The sequence below is a fragment of the Sarcophilus harrisii genome, chromosome 5 (genome assembly GCF_902635505.1).
Source record: "Sarcophilus harrisii chromosome 5, mSarHar1.11, whole genome shotgun sequence".
In the NCBI taxonomy this organism is placed as follows: domain Eukaryota; kingdom Metazoa; phylum Chordata; class Mammalia; order Dasyuromorphia; family Dasyuridae; genus Sarcophilus; species Sarcophilus harrisii.
Window position 1 is genome coordinate 146,159,958 of NC_045430.1, and position 26,468 is coordinate 146,186,425.

Genomic DNA, 26,468 nt, shown 5'->3' on the forward strand with positions numbered 1-26,468 from the left:
TTGCTATATTCATATAATAATTAAATATATGGATATATTTGTTTGCCTTAAGTGAAATGATTTGGATAGAAAAAAAAAAAAAAAAAAAAAAAAAGCCTGCAAACAATTCAGGAGAAAAGATGACTGAATAGTGACTGAAACCAAGGAAACCTTAAAAGGCTACTGAAATATCACTTGTAATTTGGTCCCAGCATATTTCAGTCTTCATGATTAGTACTTATAAAATTCCACCTGGGTGTTATATATGTTTTAAATATGCCTGAATCATTTGTAAAAGAGAAAATTTATAAATCCAATAGAGCCCTCCAAACTAAAACACAAACCTCAAATAAATTGACTTCAAAGTATAGAAGAGGAAGGCAAAGAAAGAAGCTGGAAACATGGTTTAGAAATAAGGAATCAAAGAGTCAAAACACTGATAAAAGTACACAGAAGTTTTACAAGTACACATCATTATCTAAGAAAAGTGGAGAAACTAAATCAATTATATAAAAAAAGGATGCACTATTCTAGCTGTGTTCCAATCTCAAAGCAAGGCACATACAGAAGGGAAAACACTGTGCTGGCTGTACTCCAAAGAAAGAGTATCAATCATTCTCTAGACAATCAGAAAACTACTAACAGTTTTTAATACTGAAATAACATGATAACTCCTTGTAAAGATTATTTTGTCAGCTATTAAGAGACTGTATTAAGAACTGAACTGAAGAGTCTATAAAGAAACTAATTATAACAGTATTATAATAATCCATGTTAGAGATGATGGTGGCCTGAACTAGAGAAGTGGTATAAAGATACCATACAAAGTAAAATTGATAAAATGTGACAATTGATTGGACATGGAAGGGAGGAGTCAAAGATGATCCCAAAGTTAGGTGACTGGGAGGATGCTGCGTAAATTCCATAAATGAGATATAGAAATTCTGATTTCAGTTTCTTGTTTTCTTTTTATGATATTTTCACTATTCTCATTTGTCTAATCCCTTCAGTACACTTATTATCAGTGTATCCTATTTTTTAAAACATTTTTTATTTGCAAGGCAATTGGGTTAAGTGACCCAGGCACACTGCTAGTAAGTATTAAGTGTCTGTGGCCAAACTAGAGCTCAGGTCCTCTTGACTTCGGGGCTGGCATTCCATCTACTATGCCATTGGGCTGCCTCCTATCCACTTTTATGATATGAAATCAATTTTTGTTTTGTTTCTGCTGCTATTTTTCAGTTTCACAAAATATTTTTATCCTGAATTCCATAATGTTTCATTGTATGAATGATTTTCTTCTGTTGATTATTTGTATGACTGATTTACTTTTTCATCCTTTTGAGGATTTCTAACCTATATCCTCTTGGCATTTGTATTCTTTTTTTTTTTTTTTTGAAGGAGATACAGAAGCTGTTGACTCCTTTACAATCTCTTGATGACATTCATTCCTACACCTAATACCATAATTATGTGATAAAGTATGGTCCAGTGATTTTTTATAGCTAAGAATGGTTTTTACATTTTAATATACATTAAAATTTTACTTAAAAATTCTTAGCTCATGGGCCATAGAATAAATACCAACTCTCCCAATCCTACCTTCCCCTACCTCCCCAGTTTGCAAACCCCAAGATAAATTAATGCGACAACCTCCAAACTGGTCTTCCTTTATCAAGTTTCTTACTACTTTGGTCCACCTCTTCACATAGATGTCAAAATAATTGTCCTTATATATCATTTCCTTCCTGAAAATCCTGTGGCGCTGATTCTAAGACAATAATAAACACTTCAGGTTTAGCTATTAAAGCTCTCTATAAGCCTGTAATCAATATATCTTTTCAACTTCATGAAATATCAGATCTACTCTTTACAATCCAAACTGCTCTTCCTCACACAAAAATTCTTCACCTGACTCCTTGAGCCTTTTCCCTGACCCTCTCCCAGAAGTAAAACACACTTCCTTTTCACCTCAAAAGATTCTTCACTTTTTCAAAGTTTAAATAACATGTTCTACATGTATCCCTATCTCCAACTCTGAGTGCTCTCCCTCCTTAACTACAGCTATACTAAATTTATTCTGAGTGTGTATATGTTTATTTATATAATATACATATATTGTATATGTGTATGTGTATCTGTGTATATGCATTAAAAATGTAAAAATGCCGTCTTCCTCTTTGACAGCATGGATTGTTTTACTTGTTGCCATTGTGTCCTCAGCACTTAATAAAGCAACTAGCACAGAGTAGGCACTTAAAGAATATCTGGTGATGAAGGTCTTCACATCTACCACAATAAACTACTAACTGAGACACTAATAAGGGGAGTGAAGGAGGGAGAAAAGTACTAAAAAAAAAAATCAAATTTTTAAAAACTCTATATGAGGCAACTGAAACAGCTTAAGTATCATCAGATAACCTGAGACATCTCCAAATAATACATTTGCAAAAATACAGTTCATGGCACAAAGAAGCACCTAAGAAATGCTAGCTGATAAATCGATTTTAACAATTTTGCAAGAAAATTATAAATCAAAAGAATATGGGGGGAGGGGATTTTTTCATCACAGATGAAGTCAAGCTAAATAGATGACAAAAATCAGAACTAAAAGAAAAATGAAAATGGAGATATTGATAGCAAAAAAGTCAACCTAAGTCAACTAGAAGAAGAAAAAAACCCTGAATCACCCTAAATTGAGAAAATATAGAATTAACATATAGAAGAAAGATGACCAAATATCAGAAACTTTATGGGAAAAAAAATCATAAAATATGGACAAGATATCCTGAAATGTCAGGCCAAATTATTTACCAAGACACCTTGTGGAAACAAGTGGACTTCTAAAAGAAAAACAGGAGATTGGAATATAATATGATCAAAATTTAAAAGAAGGTACTATCATCCCAGCAGAACTCAATTTTTTACATAAAGACATTTGATCAGACTCAAAGCTGAAAGTGATCCTTAGAGGTTAAAATTCAACCTTCTCATTTTACAGAAGGAAACTGAAGCTTAGAAAGGTTAAAATATTTGTTTAGGGCTTAGTAACTGTTAAGTTAATGTTAAGTCTTTGAGGGAAGTTTCAAACCTGCATTTTCTTGACTCCAAGTCCAACCTATGTGCAAAGCTATTTGAAAATTTAAACTCTGCAAATAAAGAAAACCAAGAACTCAAAAAAGTCTTTGAGGAAAAATCAAACCTCAAAACCTAATTCTCAAATTAAGATAAGCACTTTACACCAGGAAAGAGAAAGAAACTACTGAATTGGGCATACAAATGAAAAAATAAAAAAAGAACAAATGAAAAATCCCAATAAAAATCCAAACAGAAATACTGAAAATCAAAGGAGAGATTAATAAAGCTCAAAAGTTAAAAAAAAAAAAAAATCACCTAGTATAATTAACTGCTCTTTTTTTTGGAGAAGAGGAGAAGAGGTTAAAAAAAAAAAAACTATTGATCTGTTTTATTCAAAAAGAAAGAAAACCAAATGGCCAGTAATAAAAATTAAAATGTACTAGCAGTGAAGATGAAATTAAAGCAATTATTAGGAGGTATTTTGCTCAATTACATACTGTAAAATTGCCAACCTAAATGAAACATTTTTGAGTGAAAATATATAACCTCTAAGATCCATTGCTTATCAGGGAAGAAGGAAATAATAGAATGTGGAACTCAAAAACTTGCTTAATCCTATTTTAGAAAAAGAAATTGAACAAACCATCAATTACCTCCCGAAGAATAAAACCCCAGAACCAGCAATAGATCACAAAGATTACACATTATGATCTAGACAAGTCTATATCAGGAATATAGAGCTGGTTTAATATTAGGAAAAAATTAACATCATTATCAAAACCCAACCAAATTAAACTGATATCAACAGAAGTTTAAAAAAAACAAACATAAAAGCACCCATTCTTATTAAGAATACTAGAAAGAGGCCTTCTTAAAATGTTGAACAATATCTTTCAAAATACTGGCTACAGCCAAAAAAAAAAAAAAAAAGACAGACAGACAGACAGACAGAAAGAAAGAAAGAAAGAAAGAAAGAAAGAAAGAAAGAAAGAAAGAAAGAAAGAAAGAAAGAAAGAAATGTAAAAAAAAAAAGACCATGAGGAAACAAAACTACCATTCTTTGTAGATTACATATGACAATATACAATGAGAACTGTAGAGAAGCAGCTTAAAAAACTAATCAAAATAATTAACTTTTAGCAAAGCTACAGGATGTAAACACAAACCTACTTATCTGTGATTAACAAAGTATTTGTATCTATTACAGGAAGTAATATCTAAATCCAGAGGAAGAAATAAAAAGAAAAATTCCAATGAAAATAACTGCAAAATATAAAATACTTGGGAATTTACCTGCCAAAATACAAAGGAACTATGTAAACAATTATAAAACTCTTTATAAAAACAAAGACAAATCTACACAATTGGAGAAATATTAATTGCTCGTATAGAGCCAACATATAATAAAAATGGCAATACCACCTAAATAAATTTGCTTTTATTCAGTGACACACCCATCAAACTACCAAAAATTATTTTATGGGCCTAAAAAGAAAAAAATCCCATCTAGAAAAACAAAAGATTAAATCTCGAGGGAATCAAATTTTTTCACTAGAGATTTCATATTACAAAAAAAGCAATCATCAAAACAATCTAAGGATAAGAAACAAAGTGACTGTGATTAATGGAACAGATTATATATACATTATGCATTATAAAAAAAAAAACACAGTTAACTAATGTATGAAAAAAACCAAAGATCTAAGTAAATTATTGGGGAAACAACTCACTATTCAACAAAAACTGCTGGAAAAACTGGAAAGTATTCTGGCAGAAACTAGGCAAAAACCAAAAATGAATGAGAATCATATTCTCAATTGTAAGAGAAGAGGATGAAACGAGGGAGTGCATTTTTTTTAATTAACAAAAAAACTTCCCCAAATAACACTGATCACAGTTTGTTGCTGTTGTTGTTGTTTTAATTATAGAGGACAGTTCATAACATCAGATTGGACCTCAGGAAAAACAAGTATGTCCACAAGTAATAATGTATTCCAAAAAACTACATATGAAAAAAAGAAGTTGTTAGGTCATGTTCAATTCTTAATGACCATATTTGAGTTTTTCTTGACAGAGATACTAAAACAGATTGCAGTTCTCTTTTTCAGCTCATTTGACAGATGAGGAACAAATAAGGTTAAGAGACTTGCCTAGAATCACACATCTAGTAAATGTCCAGATTGGTCAGATTTGAATTCATGAAGAAGAGTCTTCTGACTTCAGGCACAATGCTCTATCCACTCATTTAGTTACTCCTTGTACTTTTTTTATATTCCAGAGTGCTGACTACATCTTAGGCACATAATAAATATACATAACTTTCTCCACCGCAACACTTACTTGCCTAAATGGAAAAGCTAGTTCTCCTAAAATACTGTTTTTCAAACTTCCTAGAAAACTTGCCATAATTATCTTCACCACTAGATGGCAGTAATATATTGTTGGTAAGGCAAAAAGTTAATTCTATTTATTATTTTCTGGGACCTGTCGGAAAATGCTTTACATCAAATATAATATCAGACAGTCCTGGTCAAGATTTTAAAAATGTGAAGTGACAAAAAAGGTAACCAACTATATACATCTTTACTTCAAACTTGTGTCTACTAGCTAACTGTTAAAATAAGCAAACCCATAAGGATCAAAGAAGTATGGACACTTTTAAAATATTCTTTGAAAAGACCTTATAAAGTACTTTTTGAATTTAGGAACAATTACTTTCTGGGAGAACCAATCTACAAATAAGAATTTGAGTTGAAAGATTAGCAGAGAGGGGAAGAATGTGATGACATAAATATTACTGAAGCATTATTGTTTTTATCTGTTCTATCACAGATATCTATTAATCACAAAGGTACCTGTCATTAAATATATCAAATAATATGGGAAGAAATTATCTCTCTTTTACAAATTAAACTTTATAGACCTAAAATAGCCCTTCATCAACCAATATAAAAAGCCTCTCTCTGATGTCAGATATTCAGATTTGTGACCAGTAATCTGTTATTAGGTTTCACCCCACCTCTACTCCATCCCCATTCTGATATCTCCCCCAAACCCTGTAAAAAGATGCAGACAACTGAAAAAAAAATGTTCTCCTATTCACAGAATATGTAAATCTAAACGAATTTCCTCTCAAATTTCCACTTGTTAAAGGAAAAAGGGAACAAAAGTCTGAACAAAGGGCTGTATCCTATCTAAGGAAAAGGAAGTCCTGATAGGGTGGGATCACTAACATTCAGAATACTGCAAGATTAAGTATTGGCATTCCCAAATTTAGCAACAAAAAAATGATGGAAATTAAATATGGTTTTTTAACTATTAACTGCTTTGCATAAGTTATCTCTGTGGGAAAGGAAGTTTGGAGCTATAGTATATAAGCTAGATTCATAAAGTTTTGGCTTACGAGTCATATACTGTCAGAGGAATTAACTGCAGTATATTTTATAAAATAATAAACTATCTCCATAAATATCTAATTCCATTCAGATTACTAAAAAGGTAGAGTATAATGCCTAAACATTATCAAACCATGAAAAACAACACTATGGATAACATCACTATCTGGCAAACAGAAAATCCTAACAAAAAAGACAACAGAAAATACAAAAAACATTACACATTTCTTTAATTCCTTACACCATAATTTATTTTAGATCTAGTTCAACACCTACTTCTTTTTTACTCTGAACATAAGAATAAATATTTGCCTCTGTAGTTGTATTAAACATATGGAAGATATCATAATCAAGAAAACAAACTGAGGCCGATACAGCATAGTGGACAAAGCACTGAAACTGAAATCAAGAAGATGTGGGTTGAGATTATAGCACTATTGAAACTCAGTACAGTAGAAATACAGTAGGAGTTTAATCAATGTTAACTGATTTTTTTTTTTTTGGTGATTTCATTCAAAATTCTCTCTATTGTTTAATCTTTTAAGGAAGCTTACATATTTATGATACATGCATAGGAGGCATCTTTTTAAAAGGCGAACCTGTAAAAATTATGCTCTTCCAAATCACAAACTTTTTTTTTTTCTAAACATCAAACTTGAGGGACAGCAAAGTGTTGTAATGGATAGAGCATCAGACATGGAGTAAGGAGGACCCAAGTTCAAATTTTAGCTCAGACACTTGGCATTTCTTAGCTGTGTGATAAATCACTTAACAAATCACTTAACCGCAAATGCCTTGCAAAATAACAAAAAACAAAAAACAAAATTCATAGTAAACAGTGTGAACCGTGTCAGACAAATTTAGAAACAAAATTCAAATCAATGAAAAATTCCTTAAAAATAGAAAGGACTTCTAAATCATAAAAATCAAAAAGACTTGTCCAAATTTATACAGATAAGTGGCAAATAGAATTTGAATGAAGATCCTTGACTGCAAATCCAATAATTCTTTTCACTGTACTATAATGATATACTATTTTCTTGCTAACTGCAACAAATTTTATCCAAAAGATTCCTAAATGAGACATACAAATTAGTAAAGACAAAATAGATGAAGAATGTTTAGCGTACAAATTGATATAAAGTTCTAAGGAGAGGTGAAAGTTTAAAATCAATTCAATCAATCCATCAACATTCATTATCTGATGAAGAACTGAGTCCAAAAATCAATCAAGTTAACTTTGTTCAATAACAGTTTACTGAAAACTTTGGAAAACTATAAGCATGCTTCCTTTTTTACAAATCTTCTTTTAAAAAAATATCAATTTTTTTTTGGTGATATTATGACTGACAATATCTGAATAATTCCAGTTGAGGGTCACCCAATATAAAGGCATAGGGTATGTGGGAAAAGAGAAGCTTATTACCAACAGTTTGTGTGCTACACCACTATTTCTTTAGTGTTAAGGGATCTAGAGACATGTACCCAGCAAAATGGACAATACCTTTATGGAGGTTTTACAAGAGGCCATGAACAAGAGTGGAATAGAATGAAACAGGTATGAGTAAGACGTCTATTCTCATCATTACAAGAGTATCCACGCTGATGATATCAAATCAAATATTTTAAGAGCAAAATGTTGCTGGGTGCTGAGGAGATGCAGATACATAAGACAGTTCCAGCTCTAAAGGAACTCCATACCAAAGATGAATATACAAAACAACTGTGAATATAAAATATATATAACAAACACAAGAGATACAAATGATACACAAACTTTTAAGACTTCAGATTGAAAAGTACAGAAGACAATTAATTATAATATAAACAATACTAACTTTATACAGTACTTTCCAAATTTTATTTCATTTGATTCTAAAATCTTAAAAGCAATCCCCATTTCAGAGATAGTTACATGAGTGGCCAAAGACCAGAGAACTAGTCAACAAGTATAACAGGATTCAAACTTGAATCTCTCAAAGAAGGTCAGCACTTTATTTCCCCTTAATTTCCCAAGAATTTCAACTGTGGTGATGAAGAAGGATATTTTTTGAATTAGGTGAATAAATGGATACAATAAAACTAGGGGATATAAATGAAAGAAACTCATTATTTTACTTTATTTAAGGAGAGTAGTGTAAAAGTTAGTTATAAAAGTAGAATGGCACCAGATTTTGGAAACTTTTGGGTTCCAGGCAAAGGAATTTGGAAATCATTAGGCAAGAAGAAGCCAATAAAAGATTTTGAGTGACAGATATAGATGACATCTTAACAATGATTGGATGTATGAACTAGAAAGGAAAAAGAAAAAGAAATGAGGCTACTACAAATAATCCAATTAAAGTGCTGCCATGAACAGAAATAGGAAAATTCAGATAGAGGCATAATTTTAAGAAAAAGTAAAATCAATTTCTCTGTAGACCATCTGTACTAAAAACCCATCTTCTAACAACTACCTGAGTAACAATTCTTAATGTGGGCTCCTCAAACTTTAATTTAAAAAAATTCTGGTATTCTTTTAACTATTTCAATATAACTGCTTCCCTTTATAATTCTATGCATTTTACTTAACACACAACATTATTCTGGGAAAATGCCCATATAGATTTCATCAGACTGCTAAAGGGATCTGAAACTCAAAAAGGTTTAAGAATCCCTAACCTACAAAAGTTCATTGGTGTTCCAATCATCAATTCCTAATCCTGTCTAAAACATTGTTAGTTTAAAAAAAAAAAAAAGTTATTAAATTACATAAAAACTAGACAACTCAATATTGGATAACAGATCCTTGGCATGAAGGACAAAATTGTATTATGAACAATTATGCTTTTAAAAACAATTTGAGATCTTTCCAGAATGCTTAAAAACACAAGATAAGCATTCTATCCCAATGGAAGGTATTACCTTATAAGGAAAATTAAACAAAATTGTCTAGAAAAACTAGATATACATACAGATGGGGTTAATCCCAAGGTAGCACTATATGTATTTCATCTATTTCCCCCCACCTTGTAAACTTTGCTTTTGGTCTAAGATATATGTATACTAGTAGTTTAAAAGAAAAAAAGAAAAAGATAAATTATTCAAATACTTCAAACTCCCTGATCCCAAAATATGGTACTGGAAGAGTAAAGAACTGAAAAAGAGAAGTTTCTTTTACAAGAACTACTGGCCTTGGCATAAGAAACTCCCATATAAGCAATCTGCCTCTAAGCAGATCAGCAACTGCCCTGCAATTTATCTTCTTAGTGACTTGCCTGGGATACTGATCAATTAATTAAGTAAGATGCCAATGGTCACACAGCTAGCATATATTTGATGTAGGGCTTGTAACCACTTTCCTGGCCAAGAAATCAATCCTTTATTATCCACAACAAACTGTAAGTTAGATAATTTATTTCCTAATTTTTGAGAATTAGTCTATGCTGGAGTCCAGCTAATAAATCAAGAACTGAAATACCATATAGATTATACCAGATTATGGCTACAGTACATAGTCTTCACTCCATTATTCAAGCCTACAAAGAGATAATAGAAAATAATTTGGAAATCTTTTCCTTTTGGTTTTGGAAGACAGGTTCAAAGATCCACTGTGAATTTTATTTAGAAATGTTTCTACTCTCAACCTCTTAACTACTCCAATGTAAAATAAGGACAAAGATACAATTGGTAATATGAAGAGTAGCAGTAATAGAGATATGATATACCTATATGCTCTGTATATCCAAAGTTTACTTTTGAAAAATTTAACATACATCTTGCTTCCCTAACTGAAGAGCCTCTAAAGTTTCACAAAAAAGGTTTTCCCATTAGAACTTTAGGGTTTTTTAAAATTATTACCAGCCCAAAGAAATGGGGAAAGGACCTATCTATATGGTCAAAAATATTCATATCAGCTCTTTTGTGATGGCAAAGAATAGGAAATTTTAAAAATGCCCATCAATGGGCATCACTCATCAATGACTGATCATGTTATGGTATATGACTATAAAGGATACTATTGTGCTATAAAAAACGTTGAGCAGAATAGTTTCAAAAAAAAAAAAAACCTGGAAGACTTATATGAACTGATACAAAGTAAAGTAAGCAGAACTGAGGAACATTGTATATATAGTAACAGCAGTATTGTAATGATAATCAGCTGTGAAAGATTTAGCTACTCTATTCAAGATGATCCAAGACAATTTTAAAGGATCTATGATGAAAAATGCTATCTACCTCCAAAGAGAGAACTGATGAACTCTGATTGCAAATTAGAGCATAATGTTTTTTTCATTTTCTTCAGGTCTCCTGATGATTTATTTTTGTTTTGTTTTTTTATTTTTTTTGGCAACATGGCTAATTTTGAAAAATGTTTTGCATAACTTCATCACACATATAATTGATATATTATTTACCTTATCAATGTGGGAGGGGATGATATGAAAAGGAAGAGAATTTAGAAATTAAAATTAAGAAATTAATAAACGTATATAAACTTCTAAAAAAAATTCTAAAAAATAAGCTTTAAAAGCAAATTTACAAATTCAAGCAATACTTCAATTTGGATGTAATTGTCATAAGAGTGAACTTTTAAGACAAAACCATAAATATCTAATCTAGTCATCTAAAGCAACAGAAAAAGGAACTGGTGAGGCCACAAAAATAATTAGCACTTCTTATTTATTTTGGTGAAAGACAATTCAAACTTACACGGTAATATGTCTTTGTATCTGTTCTTTTTAACATTCTCTTCTTTTTCTCCAGTAGCTGTTGGGTAAATTTTTTCTGTTCTATATTTGGTAGATAATCGTCTTAATCGCTAGGAAGAAAAAAAAAGCATTTTGTCAAATATCTTCATATATAAAGTATTTAATGCATTTTAAAAATTATTAACTTTAGCCCTACAGAGTTGGGTGCTAAAAAAAAAATCTGGATCTCCAACATTTCCCCAAAATGTTTATAGATTCAAAGTATTCTTTTCACCCTTTCCCACCCTCAAAGCAAATCTAATTTTATAACTGAATAAGGGAATAGGATTTTACTCTAAAATGAGGCAAAAAAAATATATCATCAGATCTGAAGTCTTCCTGAACAAGACATAACAGAGATGTATAAGCAGAAAAGGCAATTGGCTGGTTGTATAATTAGAGTGAAGGATTACAAATGGACAGAAAGGTACACATTGATATTCATAAAAACATGAAAAGTATTCCTTGACTTTTCCACAGGGCTTCACCTTCCATTTGCCATCAGTCTTGCTGTTTGATACTTTCACAATATCTTGAATCTGTCCCCTTCTCTCATTATCTATCACCTCATCTAACTGGGTCTTCATATTTCCTATCTCTTCCGTATTTAATCACAACTACTATGCTGATATATGTTCTTCAAATAGATGACTATCTGTTACTACCCTTCTAAAAAAATTTTTTTTTCTAGTGGTTATACCTTTTCAACCTACCATTTCAAGTTTTCCATGATTCACCTCCCATTTTTTGATATTATATACCTATACTTACACAATCAATATTTGTCAAAGTAGACTCTAAAGTATGGCTCATTTTACACTTCCATGCCTTTTGCCCTCTATTTGGAATACACTTAACTAGATCTCCACCTCTTAGAATCCTACTACATTTAAAGGACAGCTTTATTACTTCCCTTAAAAAGCCTTTTGTGACCCCTTAAGGTGGAAGCAATCTCTCTTCCCCTCTTGAAATTACTTTCTGTCTCCTTGTGTAAGAACAGGTTACCATCTCTGTAATAATGTAACCCACTGAAAGGTGCAAGAATTATTACCATCCTTGTCTTTGTACCTTATTTCTGTAGCCAGTACCTAGTACAGTGCTCTGCACATCAAAGAGCTTTAAAATGAACTCAGAACACTATCCTATAGAAGCTCTCTCCTGTATTGGAATACATGAAAGATTTTTATGGAAAGGCACTAAAACAAGATGAGATAACATAAGGTACCATTGGGGAAAAAAAAAATTCTCCCATCCATGAGATTATGGATCCAAAGTACAAAATATTTCCTACTCCACACAGTATTAGTATACGCCACACATTTAAGAAATGTTGAATGACTTTTGATTCCATTTTTCCAAAGTATGACAGTGTACAGGAAGTTGGGGAATGGCATACAAATGAAATAGGATGTGTCATTTTTTATAATCAGCAAGAATTGAAGCACTTTTCAAGATCAGTATATTTCAGATTTAAAATGTATTTTCCTCAACATTTTTGTAAGACTATTGTGCACACATTATTTATTTTATATATAGACAACAAAACTTGGGGAATTACAGGGAAATTAGGACTTGGTCAAAGAGAGAGCTTAAAATTATAGCCAAAAATCTACATCCTCTGTATCTAGTCCAATGTCCTATTTCCAACATTAATGTGAAAACCCTACAACCAACTCAAATGTTCACGAGCTACTATTTGTCTTTTATTAAAAGTTACTCCAAATTGCTTCCAATTGAAAACAGAACAAAACCTCACCCATATTTGAAGAACAGAATTTATTTCTTAAATTCTTTAGTAATAACAATTACTTAGGATTAGTGCCATTTTCATATCTCTTATGAAGGCCTAACAAAGACCAATTCTGCTTATTCACTGTTACTACAGAAGCAGCTTGTGGGTTAGTGACAAACTCTTACCACATATGGCAATAGGGATATTCTTTGAGCTAGAATACTTCTGTCACTAATAAAACTTCCTGCTTTCAAAAGCTCTGAAAAGTTAGTATTCTAAGTGGTTAAAATTCTATAACTATAGCACTGAAATTAAATTCCATTCAATTCCTGTTTTTAAAAAAATATTTAAAGACATATTGAAAGTACATCACAATTATTTAGTTGATGCCAAGTCAAGATATAATTTAAATATTCTTTTCTCTTTAGTATATAAAAGAGACTATCCAATAATTTCACCAAAAAAGCGAGTTAATTGGGGCAGTTAGATGGTGCAGTGGATAGAGCACCAGCCCTGAAGTTAGGAGAACCTGAGTTCAAATCTGACCTCAGTTACTTAACATATCCTGGCTATGTGACCTTGAGCAAGTCACTTAACCCAAGTACCGCAGCAAAAAGAAAAAAAAAAAAAAAAAGGGCAAGTTAATTGGTTATTTGTCTACCACAGCAACTTAATATAATTTACTTTACATATCTTTCATTGTACTGAACATATATGACCTTCACTGCTTTGCAACCTGCCATTTGCCTGAGAAAGGGTCTACATTGGACAAAGGGTTTGGAAAAGTGTTGCTGCTTCTGTAGGAAGCAGATTAGTTCTTTTGCTCTTCATTTCCCAAAATTGTAGGATGGTTAACTAAACAGTTAAAATTAGAGTTTAGCTACTCAAAAACTGTTACAAGGAAAGAAACATTTCTTTACTGATTTGCTTTCCTTTAATACACCATATGAATGGAGAAAAAAGTCAACAGATGCATAATATAAGATGTGAGATGAATGCCATCTGCTAAGCTGTTGAGATTTTTCTGCACTTGCCCTTCTCCCTAATTCCCCCTACAAAGAACAGCATCTTATTTTTGAAATTAATAATAGTAATTGAAAAATCTAACTAGAATCATGAACTGAATAAGACCAATATGAAATTTCCTACATTTGTGATTTCCTATAGTACCACAGTTCTCTAAACACCCTAATGAATACATTAATAGAAAATTATGTCCAAAAAGAAAAATGAAAACCACTAAGACACTAATTCATGATTTAATTCAAAAATATTAGCAGGGTTTCCATACATTAAATTATACTTTCTATACCTTCTTAGTCTTCTTACCAAAATATGTATTATTTCTGAAATTTCTTAGAGTCAACATCATCTGGAATTTTAAATAAGAATATTTTTTATTCTCCAAAAAAGAAAAGAGAAACCTAGCAATCCCATGTGTTACTGAAACTAGGGAAAATGCCCAAAATATTCTATCATGCTTCTTCCCCTCCCACAATCTTGCCTAATACAGATATACTTCATGGGAAAAACAAAAGTTCTCAGAAACTCAACTGTTTCATGTGTATAATGGGAAAGCTAATACTTGTTCTACCTATCTTCAACTGTTTTAAAAAAACACCTTTAATTCATCAGTCAACAAGATTTTATTTTCTCTTAGCCCCTTCCAACACTGAATTTTTTTAATTCTGAAGTCCCTTGCAAATGAGGTTAATGTACACAATGGTGCATTATGAACCTCAAAATACTAAATTCATATGCTCTGCTAGAATATAATCTAGCTAATCTTTATATTACTAGCACCTCGCACAGTGCCTAAAAATGTATTGAATTTTTCTTTTAAAAACATATACACAATGACATTATAATGGGCACTGAGAATAACAAAGGCAAAAATAAAACAAGTCTCTTTTTCCTTTAGGTGATCATATTTTATGGGAGGGGGAAGGAATGTACATGTATAAATATGTGCTAAATATATATAAGGCAATTTTGAAAGGGAGGGAACTAATATCTTGGGGGGAGAGGATAGGAAAGGTTTCATGTTAAAGCTGGTGCTTGAGCTAAGTTTTAGAAGAAAGGAAGGGATCCTATGAAGGAGCACATACTAGGAAGAGTAGGAAAAACAGTCAATACAAAGTTATGCATATGAAAATTGATGCTTTGTGTATGGGCACAGAGCACTATTTTGGTTTATTTGAGTGCTCACTGGAAGGATAATGTGCAATGAGACAATAAGGAAAGATGAGGACAAAACTGTAAAGAGCAGCAAAAGCTAAATAAAAATTTGTATCCGACCCTAGTGAGTAAGAAAATAGATCTTTAAATAAAGCAAATCAGTTTGGCAACAGTGTGTAAAAAGGGTTGGATTATTGAAAGATTAAAGGCAAGGAGAGTTATTGCATAGAAGAGTATAGCAAAATTAAATTAATTAAATTAATTTAGCGATAGTATAACTAGTTATATAATTAATTTACATATAATTTAACTGTAGTATAAGAAAAATTAACAATTAATTAAATAAAATTGTGGAAAAAAGAGGTAGATACAAAAGATGTCATGAAGATTTTTTTTTTAAGCTTTGAAAACTACACACCTGTCAGATTGGCTAAGATAACAGGAAAAGATAATGAGGAATGTTGGAGGGGATGTGGTAAAATTGGGACACTGATACATTGTTGGTGGAATTGTAAATGAATCCAGCCATTCAGGAGAACAATTTGGAACTATACTCAATAAGTTATCAAACTGTGCATACCCTTTGAGCCAGCAATGTTTCTACTGGGCTTATATACCAAAGAGATCTTAAAGGAGGGAAAGGGACCCACATGTGCAAAAATGTTTGTGGCAGCCCTTTTTGTAGTGGCAAGAAACTGGAAACTGAGTGGATGCCTATCAATTAGAAAATGGCTGAATAAATTATGGTATATGAATGATGGAATATTATTGTTCTACAAGAAACGATCAGAAGAATGATTTCAATGAGGCCTGGAGAGATTTACATGGATGGATTCTTATGTACAGGAGATCATTATACATGGCAGCAAGAAGATTATGGGAGGAACAATTCTAATGGACATGATTCTTTCGAACATATTGAGGCCAGTTCCCAATGATCTTATGATGCAGAGAGTTACTTTTTGGTTTTTGTTTGTTTTGTTTTTGCTGGGGCAATTGGGATTAAGTGACTTGCCCGGGGTCACATAGCTAATAAAGGTTAAGTGTCTGAGGCCAAATTTGAACTCAGGTTCTTCTGACTTCTGGGCTGGTACTCTATCCACTGCACCACCTAGCTGCCCCTACTTTTTTTGGGGGGGGAGATTTTTGTGCAGCAAGATAATTGTATAAATGTTTACATATATTGGATTTAACATATTTTAACATATATAACATATATTGAATTACTTGCACCTGGGAGAGAGGTTGGGGAAGGGAAAATTTAGAACACAGGATTTTGCAAGGGTCAATGTTGAAAAATTATCCATCCGATGTCCATCAGTTGGAGAATGGCTGAATAAATTGTGGTATATGAATATTATGGAATATTACTGTTCTGTAAGAAATGACCAACAGGATGATTTCAGAAAGGCCTGGGAGAGACTTACACGAACTGATGCTGAGTGAAATGAGCAGGACCAGGAGATCATTATATACTTCAACAACAATATTATATGATGACCAGTTCTGATGGACCTGGCCATCCTCAGCAACGAGATCAACCAAATCATTTCCAATGGAGCAGTAATGAACTGAACCAGCTACGCCCAGAGAAAGAACTCTTGGGAGATGACTAAAAACCATTACATTGAATTCCCAATCCCTATATTTATGCCCACCTGCATTTTTGATTTCCTTCACAAGCTAATTGTACAATATTTCAGAGTCTGATTCTTTTTATACAGCAAAATAACGTTTTGGTCATGTATACTTATTGTGTATCTAATTTATATTTTAATGTATTTAACATCTACCGGTCATCCCCATCTAGGGGAGGGGGTGGGGGGTAAGAGGTGAAAAATTGGAACAAGAGGTTTGGCAATAGTTAATGCTGTAAAGTTACCCATGCATATAACCTGTAAATAAAAGGCTATTAAATAAAAAAAAAAAAAAAAAGAAAAGAAAAATTATCCATCCATATGTTTTGAAAATACAAAGCTTTTTAATTTTTCAATTGTTTTTTAATTAAAAGGTGCATTCAAAGCTGTGATATTTCTTCTAAATCAGCAAGAGTGTAAGTCTGAGAGCTGTGTTCCCAGTTGTCTATGTGGGTTATATGTTGTGAATAATGACAGCCTCAGGAAAGTCTACTTGGCAAAATAACTCAACTACACTGAGATATATTTCCTGGAGGATAAGGTATTCAATAAACATTATCATTATCATTCTGTCTTCTTTGGTACCTGAATGAACACATTGATATTACATTGATATTTTTCCATTTTCTGTATTTTCTTGAGTCAATACTGCATCTTCATTAATACTGCTATCTTCTGGTATTCCAATTGCTTTTAATACTAACAACCTAAGAGTAACAAATCCAGGTAGCATTATCTTCTTCGAAAAGATGTTAAATAACTAGCCAATGACCAAAAAGCAGAAGTAGAAGTAGAAGTCAAGTCAAGTTTCTCCTGACTGAAAAGGTTTTTACTTGCCTTGCCACTCAAACTCTCCAATTCCTTGCAATCTATTTTTGACAAGATTATAGAACCATAGCTGGAAAATACTTACACAAGTCATGTAGTACAAACCCCACATTGCACAGATGACAATAATCAGGCACAGAAGTTAAGTGACTTTCCCAATTGAATCCATTTCATGGCTCTTTTGTTTATATATATATATATATATATATATAAAATTTGATATTTTATTTTCCCCAATTACATTTAAATACATTTAACATTCTTCTTTTTATGAGTTTCAAATTCTCCTCTCCCCCACTGAGAGGGCAAGCAATTTGATACATTATACAGTCATGAAAACCATATTTCCAAATTAATCCCACTGTGAAAGAAAACAGACCAAAAAAAAAGTACAAAAAGAAATGGTTGTGCTGGGGGGGTAGAGAGGAGGGAGAGAAGGTTAAAAGTATGCTTCCACCTGTATTCAGATTCTACCAGTTCTTTCTCTAGAGATTGACAACATTTTTCATCATAAGTCCTTGAGAACTGTCTTGGTTCAATGTATTGATTAAAACAGCTAAGACATTTTCAAAACAGATTATTGTGTACAACACTGCCTTTATTATCTACAATGTTTACTTGGTTCTGATCATTTCATTTTGTATCAGTTCATGTAACTCTTTCTAGATTTTTCTGAAAAAAAAAAACAAACAAACAAACAAACAAAAAAAAAAAACAACTGCTCATGGTGGGGGCAGCTAGGTGGCACAGTGATTAGAGTTTCGACCTTTAAATCAGGAGGACCTAAGTTCAAATCTGACCTCAGACACTTAACACTTGCTGTGTGACCTTGGGCAAGTCACTTAACCCCAAATGCCTTAACCAAAAAAAACCCAAAAAACCTTCTGCTCATCATTTTTTACAGTAAATAGTACTCTACTATAAACATATAGTACAACTTGTTCAGCCATTTCCAAATAATAAACATCCCTTCAGTTTCCAATTCTTTGTCACTCCTAAAAGAGTTGCTATAAATATTTTTGTATATATAGGTTCTTTTCCTTTTTAAATTTTTATCTCTGGGATACAACTGTAACTGCCTTAATGTCTCAATTTTCTATATCCCCTTCAATATCTGCCTTTTTCTTTTTCAGTATATTAGTCAATCTGATAGGTTTGGGGTGGTACCTCAATTGTTTTAATTTGCATTTTTAAAATCAATAGTAATTTAGAACTTTTTAAAAATATTGCTATAGATTTGATTACTTTGTTCAAATCTGTTCATATCTTCTGACCATTGAAAAATTGAAAAATTCTGACCATTGAAAAATAGCTCCTATTTTTATAAATTTGATTCAATTCTCCTTATGTTTGAGAAATGAGTTATCAGAGAAACTGGTGAAAACTTTTTTCAGTTATGATTACTGTGCATTTCTTTCCATCTTATTTTCCCTCTGGTTATCCTACTCTCTCCTTTCACCCTATTCATCCTTAAAAGGAAACATGACTCTTTTTTATCAAATGTTTTTTTCAGTTCTCATTTTCCTTGGCCCTTCTGTGATTGACATCTGTAACATCATTTTCCTTTATAACATCATTTTCTTCACCAGATTCTCCTTATAATCATGTGGCCACTTCATCTCCCTTACAAGTCTAATCTTCTACTTACCACTTAAAACTTGGGGCCTCACTTTGTTCTGCTTATCTTTTCTTTATATTATACATTCTTTACTCTTAACAATCTTATACACTCCCATGGCTTTATCTACCACCAATAGGCAGATAATCACCAAGTACTTCTCATCTCCTCACAACTGTATTACTAAATCTCAAACTGATTTATTATATATTTATTAAACAGAATGCTAAACTCCATATCACTTCCTAAATTCCCTTTTCCCTATAACTCCTTCCTTTTCTAATCCTAAATTCTATCAATAACATCATCACTTTTTAAATCTCACAGGCTAAAAATCTAATTCATGCTTATTCTTTACCACTTCAAACTACACTTAATCAGTGATTAAGTCCTGGTATTCTATTGTAAAACTAATTTTACACTGAGAATTTCTCAACTCAGATGGAAAACTTGTTCCCTTATTTTATTTTCACAAGGTCACATCTTTACTACTCTTATATCCATTATTAGATGGCTCCTAATTGATATTCCCAAAGCCAATTTCTCCCATACAATTTACACTTCACAGTATTGTGTACAATCTTTTTTAATACAACTCAAGTCAGTTAAAAGATTCTTATCGCCTGTTTATTTGATTGAATATGAGTTCCTTCTCCGTATATTCATAGGCCTCTAAAAGCTCACTTCAATATACTTTTACTACCATCTTACTTTCCTATTTTTCTTATTCCAATATAATGTAAGTTCCTTGAAGAGAATGATTAATTTCTTCTCTTTGATCTTGGACAGCCAAAAACCATAGTACCCTGCAGATCATATCCAATTAATAAATTACTGATGAATTGATATGAACTATTAAATCAGTACCATCTCTGGACTTAATGCATTCTTAATGTTCAAAGAAGATTGGCTAAAATAATATGGTAACTACAGAATCACCTTTAGTACTGTTACCCTACAACAAGGGTCATTTACAATTATCCTTTATTGCTTAAGTCCTGAAAGTTTTAGTATGAAGCAAATATAAAATCATACTGAGAGAGAGCGCATAAAAAAAGCTCTAGAGACCTAGATTCACATCCTGCCTCTAAAATGTACTTAATTGTGAAACTACGGGCAAATCACTTTCAGAACTTTGTTTTCCTAAAATCAAATCCTTAAAATCAAGTTAATAATCCTTAGACTTATTAAACTTCATAGATTTATGGCAGAACTGTTATGCAATATGTTTAAAAAGCAAAATAAAAACAATTGTGATTATAACTCTAAATAGGTACATCTTCCTCCAAGACTATATAGATTTTAACTCAAGCTTTGTCTCACTTTTTTATTCTCTTCTTCTATTTGTATATTTAAACGATGTAAAATTTTTAAATTCCTTAAAAAAAAAGGGAATTTTAATTTCTTTTAAAAAGGAACTAACCTTAAATACAAAATGAATAAATCTTACTAATAGCATGTTCCCTTGTCAATATACTTTACTGTTCTGATTTTTGAAGAGGCAGATTTTAGTAACTGAAAAACAGCAATATTGTCTAACATACATGTAAATAATCTCTTTGATAGAATCTCAAAATCTGAGATTGATTCTAGACAAAGAGAATTTAAGTATGATCTACTAAAAATATAAAATATGCTTAATTTACCCAAATATTTGGGGTGAGGATAGAGATGTTTTAAAACACAATCTAAGTTAATGTCGTATTTAATATTCAGAATTACTAAAACTTAGTGCATGAAAATGTTATAGAATCTTAACTTTTAGAAAAAAACATGTAAATATGGGTTTAAGAGAAGTTTCTTTAAGTATTGAAGCCTTTCAGATCCTAACTGTTCCTATTTGTAGTTGATAGAGTGCTGATACTATCAACTTTATTACTCTCCTAAATGCAATTTGTTATCAACTGATAGCATTTGGCTTAACCATATGGGGGGGAGGGGGAAGGGGGAGAATCAAGCAAATAAAGAATGGTTTAGATGAGATTTAGTTTGGAGGATCAGTCAAAGATTGCCTTCAACATGTACTTCATGAAATGGGACAAACATAAGATTGCAAATGGATTATCAGTTGGGCCCAAAACTGAATGAGAATAGACTAGCTTGCCTTTAGGAAACTTCTAAATTCTTTTAATAACAATTAGTTTCTTGCTGAAAGAATATGTGTTCTTTTTTTAAAATCAAACAACTGCAATAATATTAGGATAAGTAGAAAACTCTAGGTGATCTGAGAGATCAATTGGTCCAATCTTCCTTCACATTTCAGAAATGAATAAACTAAGCCCCCCCCCCCCCAAAAAAAAAGTTAAGCCTCTTTACATAGGTTAGCAACAGAGCTGGCATTTTAAATTCATGACCTGTTACTTCAAGTTCAGTTGGATTACTACACAACTATATATATATATATAAAACCTGATACAAAAGTGGAATTTTATCTTCCTCATATCACTCAAAAGACACAACATTTAGAATATATAAACGTATTATGCATCAAGCTTAAGGCTGTGCTTTATAAAGTCAGTCTATGAAGTTATTTAAGTACTAGAACTAAAGAAGACATATCTGTGGAAAAACATTTACAATCACAAAGCACTAAAGTCTTAGCCCTCCTGAAATTCCCTTATCCTAAAAAGAAAAGCTACCGCAGATTCATAACTTAAGAAAAATCCAATTTAGCACTGCTGGAGAAATTAATACTTGCAACTATTCTACATAATTTCCATGAGCAAGACAATAAAAAATGGAAGAAAACAGATCAAAATAGATTGTCATGAGATACACAATATGAGACTGTCATGCCAAAATAAAAATGTGTGATATTTTCTACTAACAATGTATAACACATTTAATCGGCTAATTTGAAAGCTTAAAAACAATTATCCTTTATATTAAAAGATGTAACATTCATGGATATTAAAGACGATGTACATTAGAGATTTGGCCTCAGTCTCTTCAACTGTATAGAAGATAATCAAAACTTCTATCTCTGCTTCTGAAGATACATTATTATCTTGATATTGTTGCCCAAAGATCACTTTTGCAGACCTGTTGTATGCCAGGGCTAGTCTGTATACCAACCTTATAAAATAATAAATTTTGCTAAAATAATAAACAATTGCTGACCTGGCTAGTTCATTTAAAAAGCATATGCTAAAAAGGACTTTTCCCACCAAGATAAGGTCAAAATGGGTTAATGATCTAGGCATAAAGAATGAGATTATAAATAAATTGAAAGAGCATAGGATAGTTTACCTCAGACCTGTAGAAAAGGAAGGAATTTATGACCAAAGAAGAACTAGAGATCACTATTGACTACAAAATAGAAACTTTTGATTGTACAAAAACTTTTCAATTTGATAGAATCAAAACAAAAGTTTTTGTACAAACAAAACTAATACAGGCAAGATTAGAAGGGAAACAATAAACTGGGAAAACATTTTTACAGTCAAAGGTTCTGATAAAGGCCTCATTTCCAAAATATATAGAGAATTGACTCTAATTTATAAGAAATCAAGCCATCCTCCAATTGAAAAATGGTCAAAGGATATGAATAGACAATTCTCAGACGAAGAAATTAAAACTATTTCTAGCCATATGAAAATATGCTCCAAATCATTATTAACCAGAGAAATGCAAATTAAGACAACTCTGAGATATCACTACACACCTGTCAGATTGGCTAGAATGACAGGGAAAAATAATGCGGAATGTTGGAGGGGATGTGGGAAAACAGGGACACTGATATATTGTTGGTGGAATTGTGAACACATCCAGCCATTCTGGAGAGCAATTTGGAACTATGCTCAAAAAGTTATCAAACTGTGCATACCCTTTGATCCAGCAGTGTTTCTACTGGGCTTATACCCCAAAGAGATACTAAAGAAGGGAAAGGGACCTGTATGTGCCAAAATGTTTGTGGCAGCCCTGTTTGTAGTGGCTAGAAGCTGGAAAATGAATGGATGGCCATCAATTAGAGAAGGTTGAGTAAATTGTGGTATATGAATGCTATGGAATATTATTGTTCTGTAAGAAATGACCAGCAGGATGAATACAGAGAGGATTGGCGAGACTTACATGAACTGATGCCGAGTGAAATGAGCAGAACCAGGAGATCATTATATACCTCGACAATGATACTGTATGAGGATGTATTCTGATGGAAGTGGATTTCTTCAACAAAGAGAAGATCTAACTCAGTTTCTATTGATCAAGGATGGACAGAAGCAGCTACACCCAAAGAAAGAACACTAGGAAATGAATGCAAACTGCTTGCATTTTGTTTTTCCTCCCAGGTTATTTATACCTTCTGAATCCAATTCTCCCAGAGCAACAAGAGAACTGTTAGGTTCTACACACATATATTGTATCTAAGATACACTGTAACCTCTTTAACATATACAAGACTGCTTGCCATCTGGGGGAGGGGAGAAATTGGAACAGAAGTGAATGCAAGGGATAATGTTGTATAAAATTACCCTGGCATGGGTTCTGGCAATAAAAAGTTATTATAAAATAAAATAAAATAAAAATGACTTTTCCACCAGTTATGTACAAGATATCACATAAACAATAAAGAACACAATGACAATAATGAAATGCCAACTGACCTCCAGAAATTTATATTTTACTGGGATGGATGTTTTGAGGAAACAAAGATATGTGTACACAATTAAGTATAATACAAAATTAAAATGTACTTAAAGCAAAGGGGAGATTAGACAAAATTCTCTAGAAGACTGGCACTTATATTAGGATCTGTGAAGTTATTTTTAAAATTTTTTGATAAGTTAATTTCAATATAAATAATTTCCTTTGAAATCCTTTGTATTTTGCTTTATACATATAAAAAACATTAGTCTCAGAAGGAATCCATAGGTTTTACCAGACCTTCAAGAGGTTCTGTTACATAAAATTAAGAACCTCTGCTTTAAGAATATTTAATAAGGGAGCAGCTAGGTGGTACAGTGGATAGAGCACCAGTCCTGAAGTTAGGAGGATCTGAGTTCAAATCTGATCTCAGACACTTAACACTTCCTAGCTGTGTGACCCTGGACAAGTCACTTAACCCCAATTGCTTCAGCGCGCACACGCGCGCACACACACACACACACACACACACCAATATTTAATGAAAGGATAATAAGGTTGAATAGAAGAATCCCAACTTGAACCCTGGAGAAAGAAGTACAATCTAAAAGAAAGAGAAGAGGAAAGAATGCATTCTGGGCACAAGAACTATTTGCGTGAATGTAAAAAGGCAGAAGACTAGTACTCACTAAATATGAGTTAATTCTCCAGAGCAATGTGTTGAAGATTTGGCCAGTTTCAACATCTATGTGGCCTTGAGCTGGTCTCATTTATTAATCTCTATGGGCCTCAATTTTCTCATTTGTAAAGGTTAAGACTGGGGTAGTCAATCTCTGTGGTTCTTTACTTCTCTAAATCTATGATCCCATAATTATGTGAAATACACACACACACACTCAATGAATAAGAATTTGTGAAATGCCTACCATGTACTACATCTGTGGACAGAGATACAAAACTGAATTAGTTCTTGTCCCTTACATTCTATTTGGAGTATCAATTTTGGGTAATATAGACACACAGGAAAATACAAAATACAAAGTAAACATACAGGTTAAGTAAGAGATAATGGGGAAAGAGGCTGGATTACTACCAAGTGGAGGAGAGATCAGCAAAGGTCTGTCCCATAGGAGGTGGTGCTTGATCTGAGCTCTGAAAGAAATTGGTGACTAGAAAAAGAGGAGTGCCTTTTAGGGACCAAGAGACTCTACAAAAAGGCAAGGACGTGGAATGCCATGTGTGAGGGAAGATGAGTAGGCCAGTTTGGCTAGACTATAGAGTATTATGAAGGCATGTAATATGCATAAACCTAGACGGTCCAGCTGGAGCTAAATTGTAAAGGGCTTTAAAAGGCAAACAGAAGAGTTCATATTTCATCCTAGAGGAAATAGGGAGTCAGTGTACACTCTGAGTAGGGTAATACCCTAGCAAGATTTCAATCTGATGGCTATGTGGGGATAAGGTAAAGTGAGAAGTTGAAGATAACATTAAGGTTACAAATGGAAGGTTACAATTATGGAAGACCATAATTATTCAAGACCATAATTTATAGACATACAAAAATTTGGAAGTGGGGTGGGTGGGTGGTTTTTTGTGGAAGAATATTGAGTTATGTTTTAGGCCTGCTGGATTTGAGCTATCTCCAGGACACAATCTGAAATGCCAAATAAGAAATGATGATATAAGCATGAACCTTGAGAGACTGAGAGATGGGGAGAGGAATGGACATAGATATTCGAGAGTCACTGCTAGAGAAATGCAATTAAATGCATAGGAGCTAATAAAGTCACTTAGAAAAGGCAGGTAAAGACAGAAACATTTAGGAGATACTTCTATAGAGTGTGGGATTTGGATAACCAACCAAGAAAGGAGATAGTAAAGAAGTGATCAGAGTTGTTATGATGATAGCTGAAAAAGTGGTCAGCAGTGTCAAATGCAGTAAAGCTAGATTAAGAAGGTGTTCATTCCACTGTCATAAATTAGGGTAAAGGAAGGGGAGGAACATATCAAAAAGTTATCAAACTGTGCATACCCTTTGATCCAGCAGTGTTACTACTGGTCTTATATCCCAAAGAGATTATAAAGAAGGAAAGGGACCTGTATGTGCATGAATGTTTGTGGCAGCCCTTTGTAGTGGCTAGAAACTGAAACTGAATGGATGTCCATCAGTTGAGAAATGGCTGAATAAATTGTGGTATATGAATATTATGAAATATTACTGTTCTGTAAGAAATGACCAACAGGATAATTTCAGAAAGGCCTGAGAGACTTACACTAACTGATGCTGAGTGAAATGAGCAGGACCAGGAGATCATTATATACTTCAACAACAATACTATATGATGACCAGTTCTGATGGACCTGGCCATCCTCAGCAAACAGATCAACCAAATCATTTCTAATGGAGCAGTAATGAACTGAACTAGCTATGCCCAGAAAAAGAACTCTGGGAGATGACTAAAACCATTACATTGAATTCCCAATCCCTATATTTATGCACACCTGCATTTTTGATTTCCTTCACAAGCTAATTGTACAATATTTCAGTGTCTGATTCTTTTTGTACAGCAAAATAACGCTTTGGTCATGTATACTTATTGTGTATCTAATTTATATTTTAATATATTTAACATCTACTGGTCATCCTGCCACCTAGGGAGGGGTGGGGGTAAGAGGTGAAAAATTGGAACAAGAGGTTTGGCAATTGTT

At 32.5% G+C, this 26,468-nt stretch overlaps 1 protein-coding gene across 2 annotated transcripts in view; it reads right to left on the bottom strand.

The window, feature by feature from the left end:
• PTPN12 (protein tyrosine phosphatase non-receptor type 12) overlaps positions 1-26,468 on the bottom strand; it is an 83,866-nt gene that overhangs the window by 36,362 nt on the left and 21,036 nt on the right. For both annotated transcript variants that reach the window (XM_031938686.1, XM_031938687.1), the window contains exon 2: positions 11,145-11,253. In XM_031938686.1, coding sequence (XP_031794546.1) covers positions 11,145-11,253 — 109 coding nt within the window. The remainder of the gene's footprint in view (positions 1-11,144; positions 11,254-26,468) is intronic.